General features: G+C 40.2%; 1 protein-coding gene across 1 annotated transcript in view; it reads left to right on the forward strand.

Moving 5' to 3' along the window:
• The window catches only part of CHD1L (chromodomain helicase DNA binding protein 1-like), a 42,800-nt gene that overhangs the window by 13,025 nt on the left and 9,578 nt on the right, over window positions 1–20,197 (forward strand). The window contains exons 7-15 of the mRNA XM_008590448.1: window positions 1,092–1,254; window positions 2,608–2,763; window positions 3,488–3,580; window positions 4,961–5,057; window positions 6,724–6,797; window positions 8,016–8,126; window positions 11,007–11,121; window positions 11,744–11,897; window positions 15,681–15,846. Of these exons, the coding sequence (XP_008588670.1) occupies window positions 1,092–1,254; window positions 2,608–2,763; window positions 3,488–3,580; window positions 4,961–5,057; window positions 6,724–6,797; window positions 8,016–8,126; window positions 11,007–11,121; window positions 11,744–11,897; window positions 15,681–15,846 (1,129 nt within the window). The remainder of the gene's footprint in view (window positions 1–1,091; window positions 1,255–2,607; window positions 2,764–3,487; window positions 3,581–4,960; window positions 5,058–6,723; window positions 6,798–8,015; window positions 8,127–11,006; window positions 11,122–11,743; window positions 11,898–15,680; window positions 15,847–20,197) is intronic.

A 20,197-nucleotide genomic window follows, 5' to 3' on the forward strand; every position in this document is an offset into this window, starting at 1 on the left:
ACAGTTCTGGAAGCTGGGTAGTTCAAGATCAAGGTGCCAGTCATATACGAGGGCCTTCTTACTGCGTCTTCACACGGTAGAAGGTGGAAGGGCAAGAGGGAGCAGAAGAGCAAGATAGCCAAACACTGCATGAAGCGTCTTCTATACGGGCCTTAATCCTGTTCACAAGGAGGAGCCCTCGTGGCCTAATCACCTCGTAAAGGCCTAACCTCTTAATACTATCACATTGGCAACTCCTGAATTTTGGAGGGGTCACATTCAAACCATAGTAGTGGTCACATACTGGTGTCCAACTTTATAAAAGACTCCTTCAAAATCTACCATGCCAGTTGACTAATTTATAATGGGAGGAGAGAAGCAGGAATAATAAAAGAACCCTGGATTTGGAGTGGGGAAACCAAGTTCTGCTGCTGGCCCCAAAGCCTTTTCTTGTCATTCTTAAGGAAACTAAGGCTCAGAAGGATTAAGTGAGGAAATTATTCTGGGAACGTTCTTGGTGTTGTTGGTGTTCTCATCTGTTGCTCAAAATTTAAAGGATTCCTTTCCATTTGGGGCTGTATATAGCACTGTGTCCAGAAACATCGAGAAGTCTTGGTGTTTTGTATATGATGCATGCACCATAAAGTTTTCCAAAAGGACATTCTTTTGGTATAGATCTTCTTGCTTTTTGCTTGTAGTGGTGGGGCCTGATGCTATAGCTTTGGGCTTCTCAAACTGCATGGATGTATGCATTGTATTTCTGACACTTCAGTAGACTTTTCTACTTAGGCAGTAACACAGTTTAACTCCTCACATAGACTGAATAACAGTAACTGTTGAATACTCATGTAGCACTTCAGAGTTCACAAAGTGATATTACTTACATCCTTATAATAGTATCTTCTTCAGAGAATTATTAATCGCATCTTGGAGTTGAAACTGAAGAGATATTATTTCCTGTATCAAACAGCTAGTATACAGCTGGAACCTGATTCCATGTCCCCTTGGTCATCCCATGAAATCATGCCTCTTTCTATATGGGGAAAGGTTATGGTGGGTAACTCAGTCTTGCCTTCTATGGATTTTTAATTTTATTTATTTATGTATTTGAGTTCTCAGTAGTCTTCAGTCTCCTGTTAACCGGAACACCCATCCAGAACAGCCTCCAAGAGCTCTATTCCCTCCTCAGTTTTGTGGAGCCTGATCTCTTTTCCAAGGAGCAGGTGGAAGATTTTGTTCAGCGGTACCAGGATATTGAGAAAGAGTCTGAGTCAGGCAAGTTGCCTTCCTACAAATCTTCCCCAAGGTATCTTGGCACAGAAACTGCCCTAGTGCATAGTGGCTATAGATAGAAAAGAAAGAATCAGTAACCAGAGGACACCTTCCAGGGAGATGAAGAGCCATAAATGTAAAGTAGATGTTAGATCCCTCATGTTGTTTCCAGTTGTCTGCTATTCTTGACTCTTTTATTTGTTACATTAGGGCTTATTTGGTTCATTTTTGGAAGTAGAAAGTGCCTGCTGATTTGCAGACATTTTTCCCCAACTTGTTATCTCTATAAAGATTTTGTTAACTTTCCATGCCACTTCCTGAGGCAGAAAAGTATATTGCTGCTATAATCCCAAACTACTGTTCAGCATTCTGTAGCACTGGTGTTTCTTTTGACACTGCACTGAAACCAAAAGTCTGGTATAGATGGGAGATGGGAAGGGAGGAGAGAAGCCTTCCTCATTCATACAGCTGGCAGTTGTAGTCTTCTTCCTCTTGTACCTTTGCCCCTCTGCCTTGTAGAATTATCCGTGTATCCCTATGATAATTATCCTAGGATGATTATTCAAAACAAATGGTAGGCATGCCCACTAGTGAGTATGTATGTATTAGGTAAGTATGAATTGGCGGGACTTCTCACAGCAAACTTCCCCATACCACAGGCTGAAGATTATCTGAGGAACCTGCTCTGATTGCCCCGATGCTTACAGCTGCCAGATAAAATACAGGACACCCAGTCAAATATTACATGGGACGTACTTAAAAAAAGTTATTCATTGTTTATCTGAAAGTCAAATTCAACTGGGCACCTGTATTTTTATTTGCTTTTTCTAGCAACCCTACACATAGAATAATTCTAATTTTGGCTAGTTTTTGAAGTTCAAGACAGCTGGGGAAGGAACAAGGGATTTGAAGTCAAAAGAACCAAATCTGAATGCTGGCAACATTCACATCCAGCTGTATGACTTTGGATAAGTTGCTTAATTTCTCTGAGCCTCACTTCACTCAGCTATAAAAATGGGGACAGTGTTACTTACTTGCCCTGCATTTCTAAGCTGTTACGCTGATCAGTGAGAGTAAATGCAAAAATGCCCTGAAAACAAAAGAACTTTATGCAAATGAGATTATTAGTAAGAATCAAGTTCTTTGAGAATCCTAGTTCATGGGTTAAGAGCCAGTAAGATTCCGGGAGTTGGGAAGAACTCAGTGAAGGAAGAAATACTATGAAAAATTACCATATTGGCCTAGAACATAGAATTAACATGAAAATGAGAAACAAAAATAAATTGCTGTATGTTGTCTACTCGTTCGATCCCTTGGTCCTACTGTTGTCCCACACTTCTTTATATTCTTACACAGCAAGTGAACTACACAAACTCTTGCAGCCGTTTCTGCTGAGGCGAGTGAAGGCAGAGGTAGCTACAGAGCTTCCCAAGAAGACAGAAGTCGTGATGTACCACGGCATGTCAGCACTGCAGAAGAAATACTACAAGGCCATTCTGATGAAAGATCTAGGTAATCAGAGGGCACTTGTCCATTTAGAAACTGAATGAGGTGATTTTCATGCAGGGAAATATTTGATTCCCTGAACTCGCTTTGTATAACAAGAATATGGGTTGGGATTTTGTATGCTGAATAATATTCGGGTCAGCTACGGTGAGGCTGTGGCAGAGTATTGTAAATGTTATAATGTAACTCAGATTTCATTGGTTGTTGTAGTTGCGAAATTTCCTTTCCCCCTTATGCAGTTTTTCTTGTCTGTAACTAAGCAAACATTCCTAGGGGTCACCGTCATGCCTTTTATTCTCCTACGCTGCCAGATATTTAACAGATTGCAAAACATTTTTGTTGAATCAAATTCACTGGGAGGAATTGGGAGTGGGAAGGGAAAGATAGGAGTAGAACAATCTCTCAAGTTTCTTTTTCTTTTTTTTTTGTCCCTTGACTCCATAACAACAGTTAAGAAGGAAATTTAGAATTTTGAAAAAGGGTAACAAAGTACTCCTGAGTTCAATTTATAGTTTAGGTTTCATTCTTAAAACAAAAAAATGATGGTTAAGAAAATTTCATATGGATGCTGTTTATTCTTAATGCCATTTAGTGAAATTTGGGAGGTCGGTATAGATTTGAAAGATATATTATTGAAATAAGTAAGGTTATTTATGGAAACTTAGGGTTCTTGTTTTTTGTTTTTCCTTTGGCTCAGTAGTCCATCTCTCCCTTTTTAAAAAAATTTCAGATGCATTTGAAAATGAGATGGCAAAGAAAGTTAAACTTCAGAACGTCTTGTCCCAACTTCGGAAGTGTGTGGATCACCCGTATTTGTTTGATGGTGAGGCTGTGTGCTTTGTCCCCATATTACTTTTTGTAACATTTCTATGTCCAAAAATCACAGCAGAATTCTTCAAAAGAATCGCCTGTAGTTACTGTCTACTTTATTTATTCTCATTTTCCCTGTATTGATGTTATGTAATACATTCATATTCGAATTTCCTCAGTTGTGCCCCTAGGATCCCTTATGGCCATGTTTTTTTTTTTTTTTTTCTTCAAATCTGTGATCCTGTCATAGATTCTGCATTGCATTTTTCATGTCTCTTTATTCTCCTATAATCTAGAAACATTCTTCAGCTTTTTTTTTTTTGCATTTTTCTGTCGTCTGTGATATGAAGACTCAAGGCCAGTGTTATGGATGGTGTGATTATCTGGGTTTATCTGGTTATTTCTTCACTATTAGATTTCCCACTCAGTCAGCCTTGCATCACCACTGTTCCAAGTTCACCAGTGACCTCCATGTTGCCCAACCAATGGTCACATGTCAGTTCACATTTCAGTTAACCTCTTGGAAACCTTTGACACATTTGGTTACTTCTTTCTCGAAGTGCTTTCTTCACTTGGGTAACCCTTCTCTTGCTTCTCCGCCTGCCTTACGTCTGCTCCTCCTCAGGGTCCTTTGCTGTTTCCCTTCATCTGGCATACTTCTGTAAATTTCCCCCTAAGCACTGCGTTAGCTGCATTCTATAAATTTTGATGTGTAGTGTTTCCATTTTCATTCAAATTGAGGCTTTTTTGATTCATTGATTGGTAGCCCTTGGAGCAATTGTAGGACTTCTGTGGCCATGGAGGCTCCAGCATAGATGGGATCGATGCGGAGGTTCTGCTGCAGTCATGTTAAGGGAGTCTTTGCCAGGTAGTGCTATAACTGTTCACAGATTTCACAGAATCTTAATTAGGTGCATATCAGAACTTTTTTTAAGAGGGAGGGGACATTGGGAACATGTAGGTTTTGAAAGAAGCCCTCCATGTTATCTGACTGCTACCCATACCTTGGGGATCCCTAGTTTATACATCTAAGCCTATTTCTTGATTCATTTTCTAAAGTGAGAGCCTCAGGATTTCAATTTTGTGTTTCCTTGACCTTTAGCATCTCCCCATGCCTCAGTTTCCTAAAGAGTGGGTTAGTTCTTTAAATAAATAGGCTTGCTAGTTCTTTATAGGCTTGTTGAGTGTGCCAGGCTCTGTGATTGGTGTCAAGCAGCACTGAGATCATTGTGCAAACAATTATAAAATGCCTCAAAGAGAGATGAGACGTGGGCCCATTATCAATTGGAAGGAGATGGCCTCTCTTGCTGCATGCAGTCTAAATACCTACCAACTTCTCTAATCAAGGAGTCTGCCCTGTCACATGACTGGGAATGGCTTCTTTCTTTTCCAGGTGTGGAGCCTGAGCCCTTTGAAATTGGAGACCACCTGATTGAGGCTAGTGGGAAACTCCACCTGCTGGATAAGCTGCTGGCATTTCTATATTCTAGGTAGGTAGTAGGTTCACATTTTCTGCTTTGAGTTAGTGACTGTTAAGACCTGAATAATGAGGAAGTCACTGATTTCACGAGACCGAGTCCAGATTTCTATTGTTCAAGACCCTGATTTTTTTTCTACCTTCTCTGTGACTACCCCAATTCCATCCCATCCCAACCCACCCCACAATCATTCTTTCCTTTCTTGAATTCCTACAGCACTTAAAATCCTAATCTAGCACTTGGCAATGCACTACCTTAATCTGTTATCTGGTTAATTGGTGTATGTTAACCATATCTCCAACTATATTATTTGGCTCCACAAGGACAGAGACAACAACAAGCATTTTTTTATAATTGCCTACTGTACCTTGCATTGAATTGGCACGTAAGAAGGGCTCATTTATTTTTGTTGACCTGTGGGGTTTGATTTGAACCCAGGAGGAACTTGGGGGGAACCCTTTTCCAGAGAGATGAATTGGGCATCAGAAATCCAGGTTCAGTTAGTGTTCAGTGGCCTGGTTTCCAGCTTGTACCTGATCCTCCTGGTCACCAGAGGGAAAGAAGAGTCTAGGAAAACCCCAGATTCCCAAGGATTTCAAAGTTGTTCTTTTGGGATGACTGCCCCACATATGGCCTGAACTAACCTAAAACTTTAGGTTTTGCAAAATTGCTTGACCTTAGGAATGTGCAAGTTAAATAATTGCGTAAGTGTGTTAGAGTTGGATGATGACTCATAAATACCTTCTGTCCAACTTTTTCATTCCACTGATCCAGGAAGTTTTTGTGACTTATTCAAAGTCTACACAGCCAGCAAATGGCAGAGGTGAGATTAGAATTGAGGTCCTCAACTTCAAGTTCGATATTTTTTCCACCCATTTGGGGCTAGAGTCTTGAAGGAGTTCTCTGTAATTGTTCCTCTTACAGTTATTCGGAGCTCAGATTATTTTTCATAATGAGAATATTTTGACAGCACTGTGCTTGATACAAATTTAACATAATGGCTGGTAACAAGGGACTATAGGCTTGACTTCACTCTTGACTTAATCCATCATTGTGCCTGCTTCTTTTTTCTCTCCTCTCCCTATGTGTAAGTTTTCTCATGTATCATGGGAGATGAGACATCACCTGCCTCTTGCTTCTCTAAAATGATGCTTCTCAGACTTTTCAACCAATATAACTGTAGATGAGAGGGTTATGCCCCCACGTAGGGAGTAACTGTAGGTGGCTGACCATAAACTCTTCAGGGTCTCCAGTTTTAGAGGGTTTTTTTTGTGCATTTGAATTTTTCATTTTACTCTTCACATATCTATATTTATTTTGCTATTAAAATGAAAGCTTATATTTCTTTCCATTGAGTAAATGGACATTCCAGAAATAGATGCCTTGATTATTACAGGGCTTCTTATACCCTCTGGTGCATTGACACATGCCCCTGGGAATATCTCTACTCTAGTTTGAACACTACTACTCTGAAGGATACTGCATGGGGAGGTATATTCTTGTACAAAGTGTTTAGAGTTTCTGAGAAAGTCTCTGTCAATTTTATGACATTTATTATTTCTACTTCAATATTTCATTTATTTATAAAATTGTAGTCTTTGGTAAGTTTTGTCTGAGGGAAACTCACATTAAATACTACCAGAATTGGCAGTTTTTCTTTTTCTTTTTTTTTTGCCAGGGGCCATCGGGTTTTACTTTTCTCCCAAATGACCCAGATGTTGGATATTCTCCAAGACTATATGGATTACAGAGGTGACAGCCCTTGGCCAGTACATTATCTAAGCCTTTTATAGATTTAACTATCAGATAGGTCTATGAAGAGTCATATGGATGTGGGAATGTTACAAAGGAAAGCAGTGCAGGAACATTATTCAGACCTAAAAGGAGATTAAAAGTAAAGAGAATGGAGAGTGGTGTGTGAAGTCAGGTATTAATAGGGCAGAGACACATGGGCAGAAATAAACACTCATGTTCCCATGTTATGTGGTTTAAAATTAAGGGCACTGGAGCAAATGTTGTGGAAATTTTAAGTGTTTTTGAAAATGTATGATAAATAGTTTCAGTGACTAGAACTTTCAGTGACCTGCAACATTCAACTCAACAGTTAAGCACTTATTCCAGATCAATTTTAAAAAAGATGAATATTGAAATTACAGAGATCCCACGAATCAACTAGGGGAAAGGAAAGATCAATTTTTCCTTTATAGACAATAGGGAATATGAGTTATTACCTGGGAACTCTGTTTAATATATAATAAAATTTATGTGGAGTGATGGGAAAAGGCTGTAACACTGGTTGATCTTGGGCCCAGTGGTGAAGAAGTATCAGCTCCAGACCTTACAATTTAAAAAATTAGTCCAGAAGGGGTCTCTCAGATCCACTTGATGCCTCCCAAGTACTGCAGTATACCTGGTCCAGTGGACACTTGCAGAAACAAAAAATGCCATTGGCACATTGAGGAGTCCCCAGATGCACAAACACATCCTGAGCTTATAACATCCCTACCCAACATGGGTGCTTGGTGACAGGTGGAGAACCCTAAAGCTTCATTGAAAGGCAGATGCTGGGCTATCAGGCAGACTCACTCACCTGCTCCCAAGTGCTTGTCTTACTGCTTGTATAAGTAAGAATTGTGTCTCAGCAAAATTAGGAACTATTACACAGTGTGGACATTCAGGGTTGTCTGGGAATAGTCAGAGCTGAGTATTAACTCCATAAATACCAAAGACTTCAACTGCATGTATTTAAAAAAAAACCCGAGGAATATGCTATGGTAAGTTCTTTTGTAAAATAATGAATTTTCCCCCTAAATTTAGATTTTTCCCATGAGATTTGCTTAAAATAGGGGGCATACCTGTGCATTGAAAGAGACAAAAGTGGCATTTGGTTTGGGGCTGACTTAATTTTTTATTCCCCAAAGAGTACTTGAAAAGGGTTAAGATTTTTCTGTTTTCTTCCTCTGTGTAAAGGGTACAGCTATGAGCGTGTGGATGGTTCCGTGAGAGGAGAAGAGAGACACCTGGCCATTAAGAACTTTGGACAGCAACCTATTTTTATTTTTCTCCTGAGTACCAGGGCAGGTAAGTCACATAGGCATTGATGAAAGCAGACAAATAAGGAGTGATACAGTACTTTTACATCCCAACCATTAGTACGTTTTTCTTTAATTCTCTGAAAGGTGAGATTATTACCAAGCAGTGTGGAAAAAAAAAGGGGGGGGGGTAATTGAAGTAGCTGACATATTTTATTAAGGTACTGGACTTCTAGCATGGTGCTCTTTTCCATCCAGCCTGTCCAAGCTATCATCTCATCAAAGAAGTAAGCCTGAAACCTGGGGTTGTTGGAGAGTAATTCTAACTCGCTTTGATCATTGACCTGGGAATGTCTTGAAAGATTTCTATAATTTCATGGAAAGTTTTATTCACATTTATTGGAGGCAGCACTCCTTCCCAACCATTGGGAAATAAGTTAACAACCTGTCTTCTAGTTGCAGTTTCTCCTTAAGTACCTCTGGAATAGTGTTGTAAAATCTTAACAAAAACCTAGTTGTTTAAAAATGTCATTATAATGAAATTGCCAGCTTTTTAGAATTATTTATGTCATAATCTATATATGACTTAAATCATAAGTACAAATATGACATTGGTACTGCTTTACCAGTTACAGAGTGCTTTCCTATACTTTTAAATAATTTGAAATCAGTTCTTAGAGATGAAATTATTCTCATGTCCCAGAGCAAGCAGCCCTTGAATTAGTTTTGAACTCATAGAATCTTAGTTGCATTATCTTATTTTTTGTAGACTTAAATCTTGATGGAATACATGCAGGAACCCAAAAGGAATGTGTGTCCTCTATTAAAGAGAAATCAGTCTCTGTACAAAAAGAGAATTTGGCTTTATTTAGAAAGCTTTATTAAGTGCCGTGTTCTATAAGGGTATATAAAAGAAGTATTAGATATAATCCTTATCTCTAAGGAGATTATTTCACCTGTGTGTCCTATTTCCCTAACAAAATTAATAATACAAGATATAATCAGATTCATTTGGCCTCACTCTTTTCTAAGATCATAGACCACACCCTGCATCTCAGTTGTTTATTCATGTGATCAGTTGTCTCAGGGATAGCCTTAGTTTTGAGAAACTGGAAGGATCAAAGTGAACACATAATAAGTGATGAGAAAACAATTCCATTTATGCTTTAATGATTTCATCATCTTCATATTCAGAGAGCAGCATTATGTTGGAAACATCTCTGCTTTTCAATTAATCTCCTTGGAGGACTCGAGTAGATCTTTTAGGAGCTGAAGCAGTCCTGGACATTAGCCTTTTCAAAACACTATCTGTCATGTTTGACATCACATTTTTGTCATAGTTTTGCAGCATTTTCATTTATTTAACAGGTTTCCCTCCAACTTTCAAATATTTCTGTGATTGAGTCATATTGCCACCAGGTGGCAGTGATAGCTCATGAATGTTCCCAAACAAATATGGATATAGCTTATTTATCAAAATATTACCACTTAGTGACGAAGAAGAGCTGAACTTAGATAACATTAAACCGAGAAGAAGATAATTTTTCTTGTTTCTTTTTTGGCGGCTGACCTGTACAGGGATCCAAACCCTTGACCTTGGTGTTATCAGCACCACACTCTAGCTGAGCTAACCAGTCAGCCCAAAAAGAAGATAGTTTTTATGGAGCACCTTTTTAAGTAAAATAAGAGGCTGGGAGGTATTTTAGTATAGTGGATAAAAGTACAGGCTCTGGAGCCAGACCATGTGGGACTGAATCCTGGCTTTTTCACCTTCTAGCTGTGTAACCTCAGATAAGTCTCATAACCTTTCTGTGCTTCCATTTCAACATCTATAAAGTGGTGATAGGGGTTAAAGGAGTTAATATATGTAAAGTGCCTAGAACAATGCCTGGCAAGTAGTAAGCAAAGCACAAGTGTAGCTATCATTATTATTAGGTATAATTTAGCATCTCAGTAATAAGTCATTATCATCTCTTTATTTCCACTTTAATTTTAGATGAAGACTTTAATTAGAATAATTAGAATGTTTCTGCCTGACTTGTCTTGAGATGCAGCTTGGAGTCAGTAGTCCTTCTTGAAAGTTAGTCCTTAATTGAAGTTCTTGGAACAAGCCCTTTCAGGCTTGCTTGTTTCAGCAACAAGCTCCAACAACCCTGGCAAGAGGGAGCCCACTTGGTACTTGTTTTCACATTAATCAAAGAGAAGGCTATAATTTGCCTTCATGGTTCTCTTAACTCCTGTAACCGAAGGTACCTCCTCAACCTTTTTCTTACAGCCCTGAGGAAAGATCAGAACGTCATTTCATGGAGTGTTCCTGTCTTGCCATTGGTTCTGTTACATTCTCTTTGATTAATGTGAAACAAGTATGGAAAACACTTGCTAAAGTTTTCTCCCGTCGGAGGGAGGTAGTTTCCCACTTTGCTTAGGAGTGTACTATGACTTTCTCTTCTAATTAACTTGTGTCAGGGATCTTACTACCTAGTTGTAACTCGCAATTCACGTGAAGTGCTCTTCTCTTAATGCCCACAGCAGACCTCTCTCCTATTTAGAGCTGTTTTCTGAAAAATCATGTGTCCTTTTTGACAAGCTGTTCTAGCAAAATCCAATCAAGCTTTTTAAACAGAAGAGATGTAAAATGGCTTCACGGCACTAACTTAAGTATTCACATTTGCTACTTACCCCTGTTCCCTTCATTCTGTTACATTCAGTAATTAAATTTTGCCAAGCCAAGCAATATTTCCAAGTCAGGTAGCACTTCCAGCCACTACAGGGTCCTGGAGTTGGGGATGGGGGTGTCCATTTGAAGGATGAAACCAATTGTTTTGACCGATTTCAGTTTATCAGCGTGACCCACTCTAGCACTGTATGTTTATTTTCTAGATCCTTGTCTGTGTGCTGCTGATTGCATTTCTTTTGGCATTGTTTTCAGGTGGCGTTGGCATGAACTTAACAGCAGCAGATACAGTTATTTTTGTTGACAGTGATTTTAATCCACAGAATGACTTGCAAGCAGCTGCCAGGGCTCACCGAATCGGCCAGAACAAGTGAGTGATACAAGCATCAGCATTTTTCCATTTCCTTGGCTTGCTCAGCAGCAATTCTGGGTTGGGGAGGAAGGTAAAGAATGTAGCCTTGGTGACAGTCCAATTGGGAGTCAAGAAACTACTAGGCTTTAGCCCAGCTTTGCTGTTGACACCTAGCACTGCCCTGGGTGGGTCACATTATCTGTCCACACTTTGTTAAAAAGAGCAAAATCAGATTGTGAAAAGGTTAGAAGGAACCTTGACAAGTTATTTAATTCATCTTTTTTCAGTTAGGGTTTAACTCAGTTTAAAGATGGGGATATGGAGTTATGGAGCTAAGCTAAAAAGATAGGTAACACCTGAGGATAATTTAGATCCACCAGAGGTTTTTCCTTGATCATAGATAAGGAATCCGAGTTATGGGCACCTCATCATCCTTTCCTTGACTGGTGGAAAGGTTCAGAAAGAATTTGAGACCAGATCTTTGTAACAGATGCTCAGGTCCAAAATAAACAGTCTCCGATTAATTGTGCCCTGAACATGGTATTGGGTTTTGTTTCCTTTTCAGTGTATTTACCTTGCATGCCTTTGCCCAGCTTTGCAGACTCTTATATCACACTACTGTCATTCGACTTATATGCAGGTCTGTCAAAGTCATTCGGCTGATTGGCCGAGACACTGTGGAGGAAATAGTATATAGGAAAGCAGCCTCCAAACTGCAGCTCACCAGCATGATCATAGAAGGAGGCCATTTTACTCTGGGAGCTCAGAAACCTTCGGCCGATGCTGACCTCCAGGTATAATAGATTGTTCTTCACTTTAGAATGTATCATGATTTTTAGTCAGTGCTCTCTGTGGTTGAGAATGTAAATGAAAAGAACTAGGGTTAACCACCCACTCTCCCTAGCTACACATTTGTTCCCTGGCCTAATTCATGCCTGCCATAGTATCCACCGCATGCACGGTTCGCTGTAGGATTTGAAGATGCATATGATACATGAAGGCAGTAGAACATGGAATAAAGAGGATCTACTCTGCTTTTGCTTTTCTGAAAATGAGGATACCACTAGTTACCTCAGAGGGCCGTTAAGAGAATTAGATAAAGAACTCAACGTAATCAATAACAATTAATTCCATGCCTGCTTCTTAATCCCAGACCCTTTGATCAGCAACTTACATTACTTTGTACTCAGAGGAGGGCGAAAGAGATCAGGAATTCAGAATTATGCCATAGGAAAAAGGGGTGAAAGAACTAGAGTTAGTTTGCTTAAAGAAGAGAGTATTGGATGGGAGTCAAATGCTGGCTTAGAAAATTTTAGCAAAAGCTGTCTTTTGGAGAGAACTTAGAGTTATTCTACAGCAGCTCTCGGGTTAAAATTAGAACCCGTATGGGCCGGTCCGGTGGCGCACTGGAGAGTGCGCCGCGTGGGAGTGCGGTGGCGCTCCCGCCAAGGGTTCGGATCCCATGTGGAGACCAGTTCTTGCTCACTGGCTGAGCGTGGTGCGGGTGCAACACCGAGGGTTGTGATCCTGTTGCCGGTCCCCGGTATGGGCGCGACACCGAGGGTTGCGATCCCGTTACTGTAAAAAAGAGACAAAAAGGGAAAAAAAAAAAAAAATTAGAACCCATATTATAATATATCCTGGATCCTTTGGTTTTGCCCCAGGGATGAGGGGCTGGATTCAGAGAGACCAACTCTTAGGATACTAGAAAGATCCAGGCATGAAGTGAGTGGTAAACGTCTGACAAGGGCAGTAGCTGTGGAAGGGTCTGGTGTGGGGAACACTGCAGAAGAAGAAATGACACGAGTTGGCTACTGTTTAGAGGTGGGTAGCTAGGGAGACAAAAAATTCAAAGATGGTTGTAAGGTTTTAAGCCTGGATGATGAGGAGAATAGAAATTAGGAAGATAGGAAGTAGGGCAGAATTTTAGGAAGATAAAGATAATTCAGACTTTAGTCAACAGAGTTTACAGCAAAAATACAACATAAACACAAACCTTTGTTAGAGAAAGACTCAGAGACAAAAGAAAAGAATTTCATTAGAAATTTGCAAGAGAGACCAGGCTTTGGAAGAACTAGCTTATCATATAAAAAATACAAAAGTTATTTAAAAGGTGAAAAAGTACTATAAGCAGGGTTACCAATTTTACAATTAGTCTGAGCATGGGTTAAAAACCAGCAGTCTTCTCACCTGGTTAGCAAATGCACAAAGGCCAATGAGCACCTTTACATGTCAGCATTGCAAAAGACAGGGATCACTTTGTTTTTGTTAGGGGTCAGTGACTTACCGGAAGCTTCAAGGTTTCATTAATTTGGGGACTAGAACTGGAAGGAATAATGCTGGGTTTGAATTGTTCATTGTTAATCTCAGGGGTAAGTGTGTTCTTTCTTTTTCTATTTTCCCTTTTGTTGCTGACTGTGATGTCACGTTTAACCGTGGTAGTGGTAGGGCAGGCTGTGCATTTTGTTTTCACACTAAGAGGCAATTACATATGTAAGATGAAAGCTTGAGAGAGAGGTAGGGGTACACTGGAGAGACTCTTAAATACAGTTTTCCATCAAATCTCAAGATGACCTCTCCGTTGGGTGTCGTGTAGCAGGTAAATGACAGAGCCTTGGAAGGCCCACCTTCTGGGTGTCAGAGATGGAAGAGTTGTCAATAAGGTGCTTGAACTCTCTCCCAGTGGAGGGAGCTTAGGAGTTCAGTCAGGGGTATCCCTGTGATGTGGGCTGCTGGGCACACTGGGAAACACGTAGACATCCCCCATGCCATGGGGCCAAATACTAGTGAGAATGTAGACTACTGGCTGTTCGAGAGGGGTTTTGTCAGACTTTCTGCCTTGCTTATGGTTATTGGAAAGTTGTGTTCTGGCTCTAATGTTTGAATTATCTCTTCCCCATCCAGACTCTGTGAGTTATTTGTGGTTGCCAAAAACATAAGCCCAATGCCCTTGTCTCAAAAGAAAGCAGGGGATTTTTTTTTTTTTTAAATACAAAATAACCAGTAGTAAAAGATGTGGTTCTGGTTTGTCTTTTGTCTTTTTTCCGTGTCCGGCAACGGATCGCAACCCTCAGTGTTGCCCCCGTACTGGACCGGGACCGGCTACGGGATCGCAAGCCTTGGTGTTGCTCCCGCGCCTCGCTCAGCCAGTGAGCGGGAACCGGTCTGTATGTGGGATCCGAACCCTCGGGCGGGAGCGCCGCCACGCTTCCCAAGCGGCGCACTATCCAGTGCGCCACCGGGCCGGCCCTGGTTCTGGTTTGTTAAATGTAAGCAATATGGAGTTCTGAAGTCCTGAAAGAGGGAAGCAGGTTCATTTTCCTGCAGGGAGAACACAATAGAAACAGAAGGCAGATGTAGATGTGGTGAACATTAATTGAGTGCTTACTGTGTGCTAACTATAGTCTGAGGTGCTCTTTTCCAATTGTTTTGGTGAATAATAACAACAGAACGAGGTAGGCACTATCTTCCCTTAAGTAATTTGCCCAGGGTCATTCAGATTTAGGACTTCGATCCAAGCACACTCTACCTCCAAGCACATGCCTTTAATTACTGTAATATATTGCTTCTCATAGAAGCACATGTAGTTCCTTAATGACTAACACACATCGCAAGCGAACGATAACGAGGGAAAGTCAGGAGGCAGGCATCAATACAAAGGGCTTAAGGGAGAATCCAGTGTGGATTAATTCTTATCGTAAATAGTTGGGTTTCTTCTATTTTTGGTAACTGCTGCCAAAGCCAGTTGTCTTGGTCATGTATACTAAGGTTAAACGTAAATACGAGGGTGCTTCAAAAAGTTCATAGAAAGATTTGTATTATCTTTTAATTCAGTTTTCCACGAACTTTTTGAAGTAACCTCTAGTATATCCAGTTGTGTTCATGTTTGGAAGTAGCAAGTAAAAACCAGGAAAAATTATCTAAGCTTTTTGGGTGGTTCCTACAGCCATGGGGAATAGGCCGAGGTTAGGTACCCTCGAGAGGGATAAGGGAAGAGAAGCGGGATAGTGCAGTGCCCGAGGAATATCCAGAAAGATTCAAATTGAGAAATGGCCTTGGGGTCTGGTGATCAGGAGTTGTCACTGGTCTTTGCTAAGGTGGTTTCCATAGAGCACTGTGTGACAAAGGAAAGGAGTCAGTTTATGGTAGAGGTAAAATACCCAGTGTAGCCTTTCCTTTCTAAGAAGTTTGGCAGTGAAGAGATAGGAGAGTCTCTGACTTGTCATGTGGCTGCTGGGAATGCCTTTAAAAAATCAGTGAGAGGTGCTATAGAAAATGTATGAGATGACTGTTCTTCAAAAAAAAAAAAGAAATTGGAGCCTTAAATTTTTTATTGTTGTTATGGAGAATTGTCTTACTCAACAGCACTAATCATCATTTATTACCTCTCTGCTTACCCATCATCCAGCTATTGAAATGCCCTGGTTGGTATCATCTACAATGGAGAGAGGAGAAAGGCTGTCTGTCTGTCAGGGAAGGAATGTGCCTGGTGTCATCAAGCCACTTAGCAAATCACCAGTATGCTGACATTTGTTTTCACGAGAACTAACTGGCCTTTTTTGTTTTGTTCATTCAAGTTGAGTGAGATACTCAAATTTGGTTTGGATAAATTGCTGTCCTCTGAGGGGAGTACCATAGATGAAATAGACCTGGAGTCCATCCTGGGAGAAACAGAAGATGGCCAGTGGATCTCCGATGCCTTGCCTGCAGCAGGAGAAGGGAGCAGAGAGCAGGAGGAAGGAAGTGAGTTGGGGGTTACAGCAGAGCAGATGGCACAGCTGCTCCAAGCTGGAAAATCCTGGATACTGCTCCCTGGGACATCTTCTCCCTGCACAGCCCTGTTGTCACCCTGGGCACACTGTTTAAAACAGTGTGCTTTGTCTAAGAGCTCTTCCCAGATGAACTAGAAATTTGTCTGGCTATTCCGTTGTAGCTGAACTTTGAACCAAAATCATGATGTTAATGCTATGGTAGTATCAATCTCAAGGATTTGAATTTGCACCTTTCCTCCCTTGGTTGCAAGCATCTTCTTTGTTGATTAGTAAAACCTGTTATCCATAGTATGGTGCTTTGCAAATAGCGATTCCTCTTCTAAATAGTAGGATGATTTCTTTTTAAATTACAGCTAATATTGACTGAGCATTTTCTGTGTGTTCATTAATAGTGTAGACTCTGTCTTTAAGCCTGTTTCCATCTACTCTGCGATACCCTATGAGGTGTAGGAAATGATTTTGTCTCTTAGTTTTTTTTTTTTTAATTTGGTCAACTTTTGTCCTTTTTTCCCCTTTCCTATTCTGAATGTTTGAATTTTTGATTCAAAGTGTCTTTTCATATACTAGCTTTGTATGGATGTTCCCTGACATCTCATGGTTATTTTGAAATGACTTTCTTTTCCTGTACCAGCAGCAATGAGGATTACGGCTTCAGATGACAGGCTTGGGAGTCTTATGAGGCTTCTTAATTCAAGAGTACCTTCTTCTGCTGATGCAGAGAACTGCAGCTTCTTTACTAGATGGTGCCTCCTTGTTTTGGTGAGGAGTGGGGTTGGCATGACCTCTGATTTTGTGATTCTTTTGTTTCTGTAGGAAAGTGAATTTCCATCACTTGCTTTCTTCTTTCCCTTTACCGCAAAACTGTCAAGGGGTGTCTTCCCCTTCTAACTAGTCTCTTTCTCCCCATGAAACAGTGCCTTCCCAAATTTCTGGCTGCATGTATTGTCTAGTCCCTTCCTTTCAGTTCCTTTGTAGCCACTGCTCTGATCCATGCACCAGGTCTCAGACCTGTCCTCATTTATTTTCCCATTTAGAGTCTGACCCTCTTATTCGGGGGCAATTTGTATCTGATGCTGCCAGAACCCCACTGCCCTCTCTTCTGTGCGGTCTCTGCCTGACTCTCCACTCTAGTGTGGCCTTTGGAGCTGGTTCACCTGGCTTTGAATGTTCATTTCTCTCCTTATCTGAAAATTGAAGTTTATAGTATTTTCTGACTCTTAGTTTTGTAGTGGGCATGTGTTAGGGGTGGTTTTGTTATCTTTGTTGATCTACATGATTTTTATAGGATACGTGGAGAAATTGGGATTTAGGCAGCTGCCTTATTTTACAGGACACTGCTCTTTGACTTTTCTCATATTTTATCTAAAATTCTTCACAATAGTCTCCCATTTATATTCTTCAAGAACTCTTTCTTGTCCTCTGCTTGTTGTTTTAATTGTATCCTGTTCTCATTTCAAGGACATGGTAACCTCTCTGAGGACGTTTATTATAGCTTTTTAAAATGTATTCCAGGGAGGATATTTATTTTATCTTTTTAAAAAGTCTTCCTCTGCCTGCTGCATCGTCTCTTTTCTCCAATTGTTTCTCCTTCTTTCTCTTCTTTGTTTTCAAATATACTTATGTATTTTTTAACATTGGCTGGTAAGATTATATGTATTTATTGTGTACAACATGATGCCTTGAAGCACATATACAGTGCGGAATGGTTAAATCTAGCTAATTAACCATGAGAGGTGATGCATATGTTATCGTTTTGGTTATCCATTTTGAGGACACTTCACATCCACTCTCCTAACATTTCTCAAGAATACAGTGCATCATTAACTATAGTCACCATCATTCCTCTTCTTTTTTTGAAATTTGCTTTGGAATCTCTTCTTGGTTTTTTTCCTGAAATGTCTAGTGTCCTCTGGCTGTCTGGTCACGTGTGCCGGGGGAGGGGCAGCTCTGTCATGCACAGGTGTATGGGCCTGTGGGCCTTATTCCAGCATTCTCCATTGGGGAGCCAGCTTTCACACTGAGGGAGCCTTCCCAGATGTCCATATTTGAAGTCTTTTCACTGGGCCACTCATTTTCTCTGTAGACGACTTCTCTAATATTTCCCTTGGAAGAGGTAGGGGTTGGAGAAAACCTGGTTACTCAGATGGAATCACATTTAAAAAACAGGCCAAGTCAAGAATTCATGGCACTCCCGTTACTTGATATGCAGATCTTCTCTCAGATCTCCCCCACCTGTGGTACCCTGCACTCGTGGGTCATCAGCTTTTGGAGGACTGAGAGGGTCTCTCGTCTCACAGTCACCCCTTAGCCAGGCACCTGCGTTTTCCTTACACAGCGCTTCTTTATCTGTTGTTATCCCTCCAACCACTTCTCATTTGCCAAAGTTATTGAACTTTTTCATCCATTATTGCTTCATACCTCTTTTTTAAAATTCCTTTTTTGTCATTAGTTGTTTCAGTTAAGAGAAGAAATAGACGCATGTGATCATATTTTAAAGTTATATTTTGATTACGTTAAATACCAAAGCTTGCACCCATTTCTGCACACCTAGATTAATTTCAGCTTATTTTCCTAATGTTTACCAGAACAAAATAAAATTGTGCTGTTTTCCAAAAAGATAATTACGTTTCTCAGTCAATCCAACTGCCTGAAGAAATTATTTTTTTTCAGGCCAACTGCCAGAAAAAAATTCTCCAGTTGTAATAAAATTTGGAATTTTCTCTTTGATTTTGGGGTATAGATTCCCTCTGTGGTAGGTGGTTCTACTGGTAGGACGCTAGGCCTGTGTGGGCTCCCACCTCCTATTGGCTGGAGAGCAAAGACAGGAGCACAGTTAAAAATAATATAGATGAATACAAAAGACTAGTAATTAAAACAGCCCCAATCAAAATTAAACTTAAAACAGGGTTGCTTTATCTTGAATGCCAGAGTTTCTTGAATGCCAGTGTTTCTTAAAAGCATGTTTATAACTTGAGAATTGCATGTGGTGTGAAGCTGCATATGTTGATCATATTTGATTTGACACTTCTCAGTTCTTTTTCTTTTTTTCCACTTGTTGATAGAGCACCTCATTGAAAGCCCCCTGCTGATTCAATTAGCAAATGCCATTAGAATTACAGTTGGTTAGATTTGGGTACAAGTGTGAAGCAATTGATCTCTTGAGAATGAAAATGTTTTGCTTTCATATTCTCTAGGGAAAACTACTTATAGCTGATATCATAATGCTGTGAAAATACATTATTTGGTAACATGTGCTATTAAATGTGCTTCACTTTTGAATCATTATCTCACCTTTCTGTGGTTGCTAGTCTTGAGTGGTCATGACTTCTCTTTATCACTTGATCTTGGCAGATTACCCAGTCTCATTGAGCTTTTGTGTTCTTATCTGTAAAATGGTGCTATTAATGTTTGCTTTACTCTTTTACATACTTGCAAGAATCAAATGTGATAATAGATGCGAAAGTGCTCTGATAGTTTTAAGTACAATTCAAAATTACACTATTGTCCTTATTGTTATTACCATAATTATTTGCTAGCCTGTTATCCCTCCAACTTTCTATAGACACAGTAATATACTGAAAAGAGCACATTGGCCTTAGAGTCAGAAAATCCTGCCTTCATCATTTATTAGCAGTGAGAATTGGGAAGTCCCTTATTCCCTGTGTGGGCCTCAATTTCCCCTTTTATAAGTGGGGTTAGTTATACCAGGATTATAGGGAGGATCATGACAGTGCTTCATGAGATCTGTAAAGAATATTGTAAATCCAAGCAATCATTTTTTTTTTTTTCCTTTTTGTATTTTTTTACTGACCGGCAACGGGATCACAACCCTCGGTGTTGCGCCCGCACCGTGCTCAGCCAGTGAGCGGGAACCGGTCTCCACATGGGATCCGAACCCTTGGCGGGAGCGCTGCCGCACTCCCAAGCGGTGCACTCTCCAGTGCGCCACCGGGCCAGCCCCAAGCAATCATTTTTGTGATTCTTCATTTTCTCATAGATTTGTTACTTGTTCCTTTTAATATTACAGAAAAGGCAGAAAAAGAAAAGGAGTATTAAAAGTATGTTTGGAATAGAAAAGTATAGATTTTATTAGGTGATCCTATTGTCAGTGAGATTTGTGCTGCGGAATGGTTGTGGAATGAATGAGTGATGAATGATCAAGACTCAGCAGGGTGGATAGATCCAGCAGACGTCTCAGGATGGACCAAAAGGGCTTTAAGCCATGCTCTCTCCTTTGAAAAGCAAATGTATGGGATCCCCACGTAGAACCCAAACTCATCAGTGTCAGTGGAATGGGAAATGAAGTACCTTCATTACAACAT

This window comes from Galeopterus variegatus, unplaced genomic scaffold (assembly GCF_000696425.1).
Source record: "Galeopterus variegatus unplaced genomic scaffold, G_variegatus-3.0.2 Scaffold6107, whole genome shotgun sequence".
Classification (NCBI taxonomy): Eukaryota; Metazoa; Chordata; class Mammalia; order Dermoptera; family Cynocephalidae; genus Galeopterus; species Galeopterus variegatus.